We start from the raw sequence: 14531 nt of genomic DNA, 5'->3' as shown, positions 1-14531 counted from the left end.
AAATAAAGAAATAGATGATTAACAAACATTATTATGGTTCAGGGTAATGTGTATAATATAAACTATATATACAAAAGTATGTGAACACCCTTCAAATGAGTGGATTTGACTATTTCAGCCACACCCATTGCTGACAGGTGTATAAAATCAAGCATACAGCCATGTAATCTCCATAGACAAACACTGGCAGTTGAATTGGCTTACTGAAGAGTTCAGTGACTTTCAACATGGCACTATTATAGGATGCCACCTTTCCAACAAGTATGTTCGTCAAATTTCTGCCCTGCTAGAGCTTCCCCGGTCAACTGTAAGTGCTGTTATTGTGAAGGGAAAATGTCTAGGATCAACAACGGCTCAGCCCCAAAGTGGTAGGCCACACAAGCTCACAGAACAGGACTGCCGAGTGCTGAAGCGTGTAGTGTGTAAAAATCGTCTGTCCTCGGTTGCAACACTCACAAGTTACAAACTGCTTCTGGAAGTAACGTCAGCACAAGAACAAGCGTCGGCTGGAGTGGTGTAAAGCTCGCAGCCATTTGACTCTGGAGCAGTGGAAACGCGTTCTCTAGAGTGATGAATCCCACTTCACCATCTGTCAGTCTGACAGACCAATCTGGGTTTGGCGAATGCCAGGAGAACACTATCTGCCTGAATGCATAGTGCCATCTGTAAAGTTTGGTGGAAGAGGAATAATGGTCTGAGGATGTTTTTCATGGTTCGGGCTAGGCCCCTTTGTTCCAGTGAAGAGAAATCTTAACGCTACAGCATACACTGACATTCTAGACGATTCTGTGCTCCCAACTTTGTGGCAACAGTTTGGGGAAGGCCCTTTCCTGTTTCAGCATGACAATGCCCCCGTGCACAAAGGGAGGTCCATACAGAAATGGTTTGTCATTATCGGTGTGGAGGTACTTGACTAGTCTGCACAGAGCCCTGACCTCAACCCCATCAAACACCTTTGGGATGAATTGGAATGCCGACTGAGAGCCAGGCCTAATCACCCAACGTCAGTGCCCAATCTCACTAATTCAAGTCCCCTCAGCAATGTTCAAGTGGAAAACCTTCCCAGAAGAGTGGAGGCTGTTATAGCAGCAAAGGGGAGACCAACTCTATATTAATGCCCATGATTTTGGAATGACGTTCAATGAGCAGGTGTCCACATACTTATGGCCATGTAGGGTATATAACGAGAATTGAAAATAGTAAAGATGAATTTGATCCGAAATATTTGATCTTGTGCTCTCCTTCACACATTGTGATACTATTGTACATGTTTTATTCTTCTCTGATTATATTATATGTACACTCCATGTTGGGTTGTGTGTAAAATATGCAGGGCATGTTCAGACAGAATGACAGATGCTCTAATTACTCACCCATGTGCACTGACTAACATGTATCTCATACTACACACATCCCATAGAAACCACTAGACTACCATGTATCTCATACTACACACATCCCACAGAAAACCATTACAAGTACATTCATCTACACACATCCCAAAGAAATGACTTGCCTTCGATGTATCTTCTAATCTACATGCTACACACATCCCATTGAAAACCAGACATTTCATTGGTTTGGGGATGTTTTTTGGTGTTCTCCAGTTGGGCCAGCATCACAGCAGCTAGCAGAGCTGTTGTTGTTGGCAGATATCCTCTGGACTCTTTGGAGATAAGAGGGAACAGTGGTAATCACTTTCAACTCCCATCAAGTGATTTTTCTGGCACAGTCACATGGCGTTGTGTAATGGGATTAGATTTCAGTACGGCCAAAAGGCCTGCTATCACTGCTACACTCACTTGTCTCCCAACTGTTGGAATATATTTTTTAAACTAAACTGATGGACAAAGAGGCAGAGGGCGTTTGAACAACACAGGCGGTATGAATTTCTTTAATGTGTCTAGAAATAATCTCTAAACATCAATAAATGAGGTTGTCTGTGAGAAATGAGGGAGAAACGGGCACAGGCATTGTACATAAGTGTCTCTTGATACAAATGAAGGAAGCACTTCCTAGAGTGTGATAGACTGGAAGAGACAGGACATCACTTATTGACGAGCCCTGGTTGTTCAAGGAGATACTCTTCCCATTCGGACTGTAGTATGAGAACATGGATGCATGTAACCAACCAAACCAGCCCATGGCCATGCACTCGCTCTCTCCTAATATTGGAATCATACAGTCTGCTTGTGGCTTTTGGCCCCTAGGGACCAGGAAAGGAGTAAAGCCTTCCTCCCTTTCTCTTATTCCAATCAGACCTTCCTAGAGCTTTACAGAGGAATTCCAGGAGGAGAGGGGCTTGCTGGGCTGCTCTCTCAGATTTCCTGCTTTCCTAGCCGATCCCAGAGTATGGGGATTTGGGGATTTCTCTGAGCCAAACAATAGAGAAATTATGTGAAATGAGGAGCGAGGCACAAACAGATTTGACTGCGATCAGGCGACCCTCGCAGAATAACAATGAGCCTCTCTGTCTCCTGCCGAGCATGATGATGCAGAGTGGAGAGGAACGGAGTGTGTGTGTGTGTGTGTGTATGTGTGTGTAAGTAGTCTAAGAATGTACTTTTTTTATCCTACCATGCAGCTTTATAATAGTGGATCTGTTTAATGTCCTCAGGTTGATTAGTTGTTGAAACATCTATTTATCCCTGCTTTACCTTGAGAAGTATTGGGGCGGCAGGGTAGCCTAGTGGTTAGAGCTTTGGACCAGTAACCGGAAGGTTGCAAGTTCAAACCCCTGAGCTGACAAGGTACAAATCTGTCGTTCTTCCCCTGAACATTCCTTTATTGAAAATAGGCCGTCATTGAAAATAAGAATTTGTTTACCTGACTTGCCAAGGTAAAAAAATTGTCCAAACATACACACTCTTCATTGAATTGTAATGGTCTGATGGTGTTATTACAGTTATTTACTCAGAGGGAATACAACCTGCATTGCCTACAAGGCAATTTCTCTAAAAGTGCTGCACTGTAAAATGTGAAATAATTGCTAAAAGTTTCACATCTGCTTCACAAACTCCATTTCTGAGAGTACCATTGTTTAGGACACATTAGATAATGAATAGGCCTCTTATTCCCATTTTAGTCAGTATAATTAACCTGAAGGCAATAGCTATAACCCGGGTGAAATGTAACATCATCATACAGGCTACACATCGTACATAAACAATATAGGCTGCCTGTAGTGCTTATAGAGCAGGGCTCTCCAACCCCGTTCCCGGAGTGCTAATGTCCTATAGGATTTCGCACCAACCCAATCTAGCGCACCTGATTCTAATAATTAGCTGGCTGATTAGCTGAATCAGGTTAGTTACACCTGGGATTGGAGTGAAATCAACAGGAGGGTAACTCTCCAGGAACAGGGTCGGAGAGCCCTGTTATAAAGGCAGCCATGACCCGTCTCGTCAAGGAACAAAGGCAGGGGAGGAAATACTTCGTATCTGGGCATTTTGTTGAGCGTGATTTGGTTGGACTTTGTGTGCGGTTGTTTGGACAGGAAGGGTTAAGTCTCTGTCCTGGCTTCTGTCCTGACCCGTCCTTGAACCTTTTGTTATCCCTGTCAAGGGGTCAGCAGCTGTGAACACAACAGGTCAGGGAGGAGAGCAACCTCTGTCTGTCCTCCCAGCAGATCGACTAGTCACATAATAAGCTGATGGTTGATGGATAGGGTCAGTTGAAGAAAGATAACAATCTGAAGCATTCATCAAGTGACTGCCAATGATTTCAATGTGAAAATTAATTTGAGTTACATTTCTATAGATTTTCTAGGGCTGTACATTTGTAGGAGAATGTGGTCCTAAAAAAATCCTGCTGTCAATGTCATCTCATTGTGATTCACAGCTATGCCTTTATGCTCAGGTAAAATCCGATGGACAAATAAACTCCCATCATCTGAACACCAGAGGCGCGCAGCACCAGAGGCACGCTGTTGGCACAGTGACACCAAGGCTCTGTCTATCTGCTCCTTCCCATTCTCAGCTAGTTTAGAAGAGGCTGATCTGAGTTGGGTTGGTTTAGTCGATTACTCCTCCTGCATCAGATTTGCCCGTCCATCCCTTCTAAAATAATTTTCCTAATGGAATGCACTGTGTTCTGAACACTTAAAAAAATAAAAACAGATTTTGCGGGAAGAGGCAGATAATCAGTTTTGCTAACACAGACCTGGGAGAGAACCCACTTACTCTATCAAGTGCAGCAGAGATGTTCTAATCCATAATTCACTCTTCATTTGTGATTGCTTACAACAATAAATTGCTTGCATTGTTCGTCAAAGGGGAGAATAATAGCAAAGTATAAAATATATTCACAACCTGTTTGTGAATGCACTGGCTGCTGGCGCTGCCCACTCAACAGCCATGTCTGTCACAGCGACTAATGGGAGCGTATGCTTTGCCAGGCGTCCACACAGAGAGGAGGTGTGTGTGTGTGTGTGTGTGTGTGTGTGTGTGTGTGTGTGTGTGTGTGTGTGTGTGTGTGTGTGTGTGTGTGTGTGTGTGTGTGTGTGTGTGTGTGTGTGTGTGTGTGTGGGCTGATCTAGGCTGTGAGCTCACCCATGTAGATCAGGCTTATCTTTGCTGTGGCTTTACTCCTTTCTCAGCCTGTTTGCCAGAGCCACTTCCTCTGTTGAACACACCCACAATCAATCAGCCGAATCAATCTGATTTCATGGACCTCCAGTCTTTTCTCAATTTCCTTAGATAATGTAAACCGTGTGTCATTGGTCAAGCCAACAGACACTATTTCAATGGATACATGACATTTATCACATACCACACACAATTGACCAGCTAAAAAAGTAATGAAGCAATTATATAGAGCAATATGTTTTACACTTATTCTAAATCATATGCTACTCATATCTATGTGAATGTGAATGTTGTAGCCTCCATGGCCTCTGTGCTGCATCTAAGCCTTCCTCTGTTGTGTTGTAGGTGACCAAGGTCCCAGTGGAGGCCTGTGAGCAGTATGGGACCTGTGGAGAGTGTCTGAGCTCTGAGGATCCTCATTGTGGCTGGTGTGTCTTGCAGAACATGTAAGTCCACTACCACACTATTCTTAAAAGGCACAATGGCATAACTTAACTTACCAACACCTGGAGTTTAGATGGAAAAAAAGGAGTAAGAGTTTATAGAATCCCTTGAATAGATGAATAAATTATGCTATTGAGCACACAGATACAGACAGACAAACTGTCACTGCTGGTATGGGGGGACAGAATGAGACAATGGGGACAGAGTACAGAAGGATTACAGGGAGTAGACAGGGTAACCCACTGGGCTGCTGCAGACTCTATAACATTTTGGTCTTTGAGAGACTGGGCTTACATCTTAATTGTCTGACCGGCATGTTAGCTTACGTAATAGAACAGGACAGACCAGAAGGGATTCAGAAGATTAAAACCCAGGCAGTGTATCTGAAAATTGACTGAAACAGACCTCAGAAAGGATTTAATATGCAGTATTATATTGCATTTGCATTTCAGCAATCTCTACGATCATTATTATCTAAATTGCAGCTCTTGGAGTGTACTCTTATCATCCTACTTGACTAGCAAAACACAGAATAGATTTATCCTAATTATACTGAACAAAAATATAAATGCAACATGTAAAATCTCGGTCCCATGTGTCATGAGCTAAGATATAAGATCCCAGAAATTGTCCACATGCACAAAAAGCTTATTTCTCAAAAATGTTGTGCACAAATTTGATTGCATCCCTGTCATTTGCCTAAGATAATTTTTCCACCTGACAGGTGTGGCATATCAATAAACTGATTAAACAGCATGATCATTACACAGGTGCACCTTGGGCTGGGGACAATAAAAGGCCACTCTAAAATGTGCAGTTTTGTCACACAACACATGCAATTTGCATGCTGACTGCAGGAATGTCCACCAGAGCTGTTGCCAGAGAATTGAATGTTCATTTCTCTACCATAAGCCACCTCCAACTTAGTTTTAGAGAATTTGGCAGTACGCCCAACCTGCCTCAAATTCGCAGACCACGTGTAACCATGCCAGCCCAGGACCGCCACATCTGGCTTCTTCACCTGTGGAATCGTCTGAGACCAGCCACCCGGACAGCTGATGAAACTGTTGGTTTGCATAACCGAAGAAATTCTGCACAAACTGTCAGAAACTGTTAAATAAAATAACATTTTATTGGTCACATACAGTGCCTTGCGAAAGTATTCGGCCCCCTTGTACTTTGCGACCTTTTGCCACATTTCAGGCTTCAAACATAAAGATATAAAACTGTATTTTTTTGTGAAGAATCAACAACAAGTGGGACACAATCATGAAGTGGAACGACATTTATTGGATATTTCAAACTTTTTTAACAAATCAAAAACTGAAAAATTGGGCGTGCAAAATTATTCAGCCCCCTTAAGTTAATACTTTGTAGCGCCACCTTTTGCTGCGATTACAGCTGTAAGTCGCTTGGGGTATGTCTCTATCAGTTTTGCACATCGAGAGACTGAATTTTTTTCCCATTCCTCCTTGCAAAACATCTCGAGCTCAGTGAGGTTGGATGGAGAGCATTTGTGAACAGCAGTTTTCAGTTCTTTCCACAGATTCTCGATTGGATTCAGGTCTGGACTTTGACTTGGCCATTCTAACACCTGGATATGTTTATTTTTGAACCATTCCATTGTAGATTTTGCTTTATGTTTTGGATCATTGTCTTGTTGGAAGACAAATCTCCGTCCCAGTCTCAGGTCTTTTGCAGACTCCATCAGGTTTTCTTACAGAATGGTCCTGTATTTGGCTCCATCCATCTTCCCATCAATTTTAACCATCTTCCCTGTCCCTGCTGAAGAAAAGCAGGACCAAACCATGATGCTGCCACCACAATGTTTGACAGTGGGGATGGTGTGTTCAGGGTGATGAGCTGTGTTGCTTTTACGCCAAACATAACGTTTTGCATTGTTGCCAAAAAGTTCAATTTTGGTTTCATCTGACCAGAGCACCTTCTTCCACATGTTTGGTGTGTCTCCCAGGTGGCTTGTGGCAAACTTTAAATGACACTTTTTATGGATATCTTTAAGAAATGGCTTTCTTCTTGCCACTCTTCCATAAAGGCCAGATTTGTGCAATATACGACTGATTGTTGTCCTATGGACAGAGTCTCCCACCTCAGCTGTAGATCTCTGCAGTTCATCCAGAGTGATCATGGGCCTCTTGGCTGCATCTCTGATCAGTCTTCTCCTTGTATGAGCTGAAAGTTTAGAGGGACGGCCAGGTCTTGGTAGATTTGCAGTGGTCTGATACTCCTTCCATTTCAATATTATCGCTTGCACAGTGCTCCTTGGGATGTTTAAAGCTTGGGAAATATTTTTGTATCCAAATCCGGCTTTAAACTTCTTCACAACAGTATCTCTGACCTGCCTGGTGTGTTCCTTGTTCTTCATGATGCTCTCTTTGCTTTTAACGGACCTTTGAGACTATCACAGTGCAGGTGCATTTATACAGAGACTTGATTACACACAGGTGGATTGTATTTATCATCATTAGTCATTTAGGTCAACATTGGATCATTCAGAGATCCTCACTGAACTTCTGGAGAGAGTTTGCTGCACTGAAAGTAAAGGGGCTGAATAATTTTGCACGCCCAATTTTTCAGTTTTTGATTTGTTAAAAACGTTTGAAATATCCAATAAATGTCGTTCCACTTCATGATTGTGTCCCACTTGTTGTTGATTCTTCACAAAAAAAATACAGTTTTATATCTTTATGTTTGAAGCCTGAAATGTGGCAAAAGGTCGCAAAGTTCAAGGGGGCCGAATACTTTCGCAAGGCACTGTACACATGGTTAGCAGATGTTAATGCGAGTGCTTCTAGTTCCGACCATGCAGTAATATCTAATAAGTAATCTAACAATTTCACAACAACTACCTTATACACACAAATGTGAAGGGATGAATAAGAATATGTACATTTAAACATATGGATGAGCGATGGCATGCGGCACAGGGAAGATGCAGTAGATGGTATAGAATACAGTATATACATATGAGATGAGTAATGTAGGGTATGTAAACATTATATAAAGTGGCATTGTTTAAATTGACTAGTGATACATTTTTTACATCCAATTTTTTATTAATAAAGTGGCTAGAGATTTGAGTAAGTATGTTGGCAGCAGCCACTCAATGTTAGTGATGGCTGTTTAACAGTGATGGCCTTGAGATAGAAGCTGTTTTTCAGTCTCTTGGTCCCAGCTTCGATGCACCTGTACTGACCTCGTCTTCTGGAAGATAGCGGGGTGAACAGGCATTGGCTTGGGTGATTGTTGTCCTTGATGATCTTTTTGGCCTTTCTGTGACATCGGGTGCTGTAGGTGTCCTGGAGGGCAGGTAGTTTTCCCCCGGTGATGCGTTGTGCAGATCACACTACCCTCTGGAGAGCCTTGTGGTTGAGGGCAGTTGCCGTACCAGGCGGTGATACAGCCCAACAGGATGCTCTCGATTGTGTATTTGTAAATGTTTGTGAGGGTTTTAGGTGTACGCCGAGGAACTTAAAACTTTCCACCTTCTCCACTACTGTCCCGTCAATGTGGATAGGGGGGTGCTCCCTCTGCTGTTTCCTGAAGTCCACGATCATCTCCTTTGTTTTGTTGACGTTGAGTTTGAGTGTTATTTTCCTGACACCACACTCCAAGGGCCCTCACCTCCTCCCTGTAGGCCGTCTTGTCGTTGTTAGTAATCAAGCCTACAACTGTAGTGTCGTCTGCAAACTTGATGATTGAGTTGGAGGCGCGCATGGCCTCGCAGTCATGGGTGAACAGGGAGTACAGGAGACGGCTGAGAACGCACCCTTGTGGGGCCCCAGTGTTGAGGATCAGCGGGTTGGAGATCTTGTTTCCTACCTTCACCACCTGGGGGCGGCCCGTCAGAAAGTCCAGGACCCAGTTGCACAGGGCGGGGTCGAGACCCAGGGTCTTGAGCTTAATGACGAGTTTGGAGGGTGCAATGGTGTTAAATGCTGAGCTGTAATCGATGAACAGCATTCTTACATAAGTATTCCTCTTGCCCAGATGGGTTAGGGCAGTGTGCAGTGGGATTGCGATTGCGTCATCTGTGGACCAATTGGAGCGGTAAGCAAATTGGAGACGGTCTAGGGTGTCAGGTAGGGTGGAGGTGATAAGATCCTTGACGAGTCTCTCAAAGCACTTCATGATGACGGAAGTGAGTGCTAAGGGACGATAGTCATTTAGCTCAGTTACCTTAGCTTTCTTGGGAACAGGAACAATGGTGGCCCTTTTGAAGCATGTGGGAACAGCAGACTGGGATAGGGATTGATTGAGAGAAGCTGATGAGCTCAGGGAAGCTCATCTGCGTGTTCATCGTCCTCACCAGGGTCTTGCTGTTCGGCATCATAACCGACTTCAGTGGACAAATGCCCACCTTCGATGGCCACTGGCACGCTGTAGAAGTGTGCTCTTCACAGATGTCCCAGTTCTTCCATGGCCTGCATATTCACCAGACATGTCACCCATTGAGCATGTTTGTTATCCTCTGGATTGATGTGATTGATTGATGTACGACAGCATGTTCCAGTTCCTGCCAATATCCAGCAACTTCCCACAGCCATTGAAGAGGAGTGGGACAACATTCCACAGGCCACAATCAATAGCCTGATCAACTCTATGCGAAGGAGATGTGTCGCGCTGCATGAGGCATTTGGTGGTCACACTAGATACTGAATGGTTTTCTGATCCACGCCCTTATATATATTTTTTAAGGTATCTTTAATCCCACACATGTGAAATCCATAGATTAGGCCCTCATTTATTTATTTCAATTGACTGATTTCCTTATATACTCTATAACTCCGTAAAATGTTGCATTTATATTTTTGTTTTGGTACTCGTCATTTGTTTACTTTAGTGCAGTTTCCACTCCAAGTCCCAGTATTATACCTGTATGCATGCAACTTCCATGAGCTACTATTCACTATATAGCTTATACTGCCTGAATTAAATACTCAACTTGTCTCTCAAGAGTAAAACAGGGAGTTAGAAAATGCAACATGCAATCACTGTATATGCCCACCCAAAACATGTGGAGGTAAACCCCATGTGACCTACAGAAGAGTGTGTGTGGTGGGTTAATGTCTAAGGGGCTAGGACAGGAGAACAAACAGCTCTATCAGACATGACATGGAGGGGGAAATGAGATAAAAGGGAATGAAAGGGCGTCTGGGATGAAATGGCTGTCCAGAGGCACTTCAATTAATGAGAGGCCAAGAAGTTAGTGTCTATTCTCCCTGTGGGTACAGGCTGTATCAAGGAGACGGTAGGAACAACAACCATCCATTCTGCCTTCATTGTCTTGTAATTACAGTTGAGGTCTCTGTGCGCTTTGAAGGCTCTCATGAGATGTCACCCTCGACAACATCTGAGAGTTCATTAAGCACCGTCTCATCCCGCAGTGGGCATTACAAATGTAAAAGAGAGACCCGCTCTATTGTCAAATCCTCATCAAGAGGAAGCGTGATCGCTGAGAGATGCAACCTTGAGATCCTCTCAATGTCTTAAATGCTTTTTTTTGTGTTTGTGTGCATTTTCTAAATCTCCACGTCCCAAGCTATCACAATTTCTCATTTAAAGAGACTGATTATATAACCCCAACATAAAACACAATTTATCCCATCTTACAACAATCCAGAACAATCCAATCACACTGATATGGGCTCACTTTCCTTAGTTGACCTCAATTGCTTTGACATTGCAGCAATGTTGTTAAGATGTCCCTTAACATTTTGAATAATGTCCTGGTTCCCATCCATAGGTGTGCCAGAAGAGACCGGTGTCAGAGAGCAGAGGAGCCTTTCCGGTTCGCCACTGATATCGAACGTTGTGTGAAGATTATCGCTCACCCAGACAGCATTGCCGTGTCAGCACACAGTGTTCCCGTGAGTCAAGTCTTAACCATTCGTTCTTTTCTTCTGATCAAACTGATTCTTACATGTTTTGAGTTGATGTTGGTGACGTGGTCCTGAGTTTTTCATGACAGACCAGACAGTTCCAAACCAGCTATCCCTCTCTCCTCCTCTGCTATAGCTCCTATTGGAGGTGAGCAACGTGCCTGACCTCTCAGCTGGGATTAGCTGTGCCTTTGGAGAGCAGGCGGAGATGGAGGGTCATGTCAACGGCAACAGAGTCATGTGTCTGTCCCCGTCTGGCAAGGAGGTCCCACACATACCTGAAGGACAAGGTGAGAAAAGATATAGCTCCAGTATATAACCTATTTCTCTGTGTTCCTCAGTGATACAGATGTGACCTCTTTTTCAGAGGACCAACAGCCTAAATAAAGTTAAGCACTGTATAACCAAAAACCTGGAAATCCATAAATATACTCATAAATATACCCCCCCCCCCATCTATCAGACTGGTTGAGTGTGGAGCTGCGTCTGAACTCCAAGGAGACAGGTCAAATGCTGGGCAGTACAGAGGTCAAGTTCTATAACTGCAGCATGCATCACACGTGAGTACAACACCCCCCGGCCCACACATGATCTGATCCATTCAATAGATAGTAGAGTACAACCTCATTAAGGGCATTGATGTACGCAACCCCACTTAAGTACAGGCAGGCAGGTAACCTCTAAATTCAGGTCAACCTTAGGCAGTCAACCCCGCATTGTTAGCTTATTTGGTTCTACTTAGTGTTTCTAGAATGGTTCCCTGAGGAACAGTGTACATCAGGGATCATCAACTAGATTATGCAGTTTATCATAGTGCACTACGCTTTATTACAGGTGACAATTTTAGTACTCATCACTGCATCATCTACCAGAAGGTTGGTTGGTCCTCTTTGATGTCATGTAGGTTGATACATTGCTACGTTATCATTTATAAAGCTATTTTACAAAAAGTCCCACTGTACCTACCATCAAAACTAAACTTTAGACATACTAGTTACCACACCCGGTCTTAAGGATGGCTAACTATGGAAATTCCTTTGGTCTCTACTGAGTTAGGTAAATCAGCTTTAAGTTTTCTTGAACCTTATTTGTAGAACAAAAACTGGATCTAACCAGAATAGAAAGAGGAGTGGGAGGACCCTGGCAGCGTCATTAAATAGCATCCCCACTCCTCTTTCTATTCTGGTTAGTGCCAGTTTACGCTGTTCTGTGAAGGGAGTAATACACATCACTGTACGAGATCTTCAGTTTCTTGACAATGTCTTGCATGGAATAGCCTTCATTTCTCAGAACAAGAATAGACTGACGAGTTTCAGAAGAAAGTTATTTGTTCCTGGCCATTTTGAGCCTGTAATCAAACCCACAAATGCTGATGCTCCAGATACTCAACTAGTCAAAAGAAGGCCAGTTTTATTGCTTATTTAATCAGGACAACAGTTTTCAGCTGTGCTAACATAATTGCAAAAGGGTTTTCTAATGAACAATTAGCCTTTTAAAATGACAATCTTGGATTAACTAACATAACTTGCCATTGGATCACAGGAGTGATGATTGCTGAGAATGGGCCTCTGGACGCCTATGTAGTTATTCCATACAAAATCAGCCATTTCCAGCTACAATTTCTAAGTGACTCCAAACTTTTGAACAGTAGAGTATATACAAAAGTATATGGACATCCCTTCAAATGAGTAGATTCGGCTATGTCAGCCACACCCATTGCTGACAGAGGTATCAAATCCAGCACACAGCCATGCAATCTCCATAGACAAACATTGACAGTAGGATGGCCTTAATGAAGAGCTCAGTGGCTTTCAACGTGGTATCGTCATAGGATGCCACCTTTCCAACAAGTCAGTCTGCCAAATTTCTGCCCTGCTAGAGCTGCCCCAATCAACTGTAAGTGCTGTTAATGTGAAGTGGAAACATCTAGGAGCAACAACGGCTCAGCCGCGAAGTAGTAGGCCACAGATGCTCACAGAAAATGCTCACAGAACGGAACCACTGAGTACAGAGGCATCTGTCCTTGGTTGCAACACTCACTACTGAGTCCCAAACTACCTCTGGAAGCAACGTCAGTACAAGAACTGTTCGTCGGGAGCTTCATTAAATGGGTTTCCATGCCCGAGCAGCCGCACAGAAGCCTAAGATCACCATGCAAAATGTCAAGCGTCGGCTGGAGCGGTGTAAAGCTCGCCACCATTGGACTCTGGAGCAGTGACAACTCGTTCTCAGGAGTGATGAATCACACTTTACCATCTGGCAGTCCGACGGACTAATCTGGGTTTGGCGGATGCCAGGGGAATGCTACCTGCCTCAATGCATAGTGCGAGGAGGAATAATTATCTGGGGCTGTTTTTCATTGTTCGGGCAGGGGCCTTAGTTCCAGTGAAGGGAAATATTAACACTACAGCGTACACTGACATTCTAGAGGACTCTGTGCTCCCAACTTTGTGGCAACAGTTTGGCGAAGGCGCTATCCTGTTTCAGCATGACAATGACCCTGTGCACAAAGGGAGGTCCATACAGAATCGGTTTGTCGAGATCGGTGTGGAAGAACTTGGCTGCCCTGCACAGAGCCCTGACCTCAACTCCATCGAAGACATTTGGAATTAATTGGAATGCCGACTGAGAGCTAGGCTTAATCACCCAACATCAGTGCCCGACCTCACTAATGCTCTTGTGGCTGAATGGAAGCAAGTCCCCGCAGCAATGTTCCAACATCAAGTGGAAAGCCTTCCCAGAAGAGTGGAGGCTGTTATACCACCAAAGGAGGGACCAACTCCATATTAATGCCCATGATTTTGGAATGAGATGTTCAATGAGCAGGTGTCCACATACTTTTGGTGAAGTAGTGTAGCTCTCTGGCAGGTACATTCAGGTCAACTTTAACATATTACTATAATATAAATGCAGTACAAAGCCTCATCACATCCAATTCATCAGAATGAGGTGTCCATTAGCAGCTAGCGACCCTCTCTGGTCTATAGTGTGATTAATATGTCAGTCTAAACAGCCTCCCCCTTCTCTCCCCTCCCTTTTTTGCCTCACACAGCACAGCAGCATCACATCAGCCTCCGTGATTAATTATCCTGTGTTTGAAACGGCCTGGCAGGCCAGTTCTATTAATACAGAGCTGTTACAGAACATACTGACTTACTGTTGCTCGTGGCCTTTCTGAAACACTGCTGTATTAAAATTATGCGCTAGTGGTACAATGTTGAGGAAACTAACTATGCTCTCTTCATGCACTGCATCTTGGATGGATCATTAGAGACATACTAAGATCATGTGTTTTGGCCACAGAGTGTGGAAGCATTTGGATGTCTGTTGGCTGGTTGGTCATATGATGTCTGTAACGTGTCCATCTGTCCCTCCCTCTGTCTTTGCCCTGCAGGTGTCTGTCCTGTGTGAACAGTACCTTCCGCTGCCACTGGTGTAAATACCGCAACCTGTGTACTCACAACCCCTCCAGCTGCTCCTTTCAGGAGGGCCGGGTCAATGCCTCAGAGGTAGCTGCATGGCTATGGATTAACAAACACTAGATTAACAATTTTGTCTCTATAATACACATTAACACATGTTTACATTAACCAGTGTTTAA

At 43.8% G+C, this 14531-nt stretch overlaps 1 protein-coding gene across 1 annotated transcript in view; it reads left to right on the top strand.

Annotated features, from left to right (window-relative positions):
- The window catches only part of LOC109891532 (plexin-A2), a 61481-nt gene that overhangs the window by 29194 nt on the left and 17756 nt on the right, over positions 1-14531 (top strand). Inside the window, exons 5-9 of the mRNA XM_031825070.1 lie at positions 4932-5032; positions 10795-10918; positions 11067-11220; positions 11394-11490; positions 14325-14439. Coding sequence (XP_031680930.1) covers positions 4932-5032; positions 10795-10918; positions 11067-11220; positions 11394-11490; positions 14325-14439 — 591 coding nt within the window. The remainder of the gene's footprint in view (positions 1-4931; positions 5033-10794; positions 10919-11066; positions 11221-11393; positions 11491-14324; positions 14440-14531) is intronic.

Source organism: Oncorhynchus kisutch, linkage group LG5, assembly GCF_002021735.2.
Source record: "Oncorhynchus kisutch isolate 150728-3 linkage group LG5, Okis_V2, whole genome shotgun sequence".
Taxonomy (NCBI): domain Eukaryota; kingdom Metazoa; phylum Chordata; class Actinopteri; order Salmoniformes; family Salmonidae; genus Oncorhynchus; species Oncorhynchus kisutch.
This window is presented reverse-complemented; position numbering and strand designations above follow the sequence as displayed.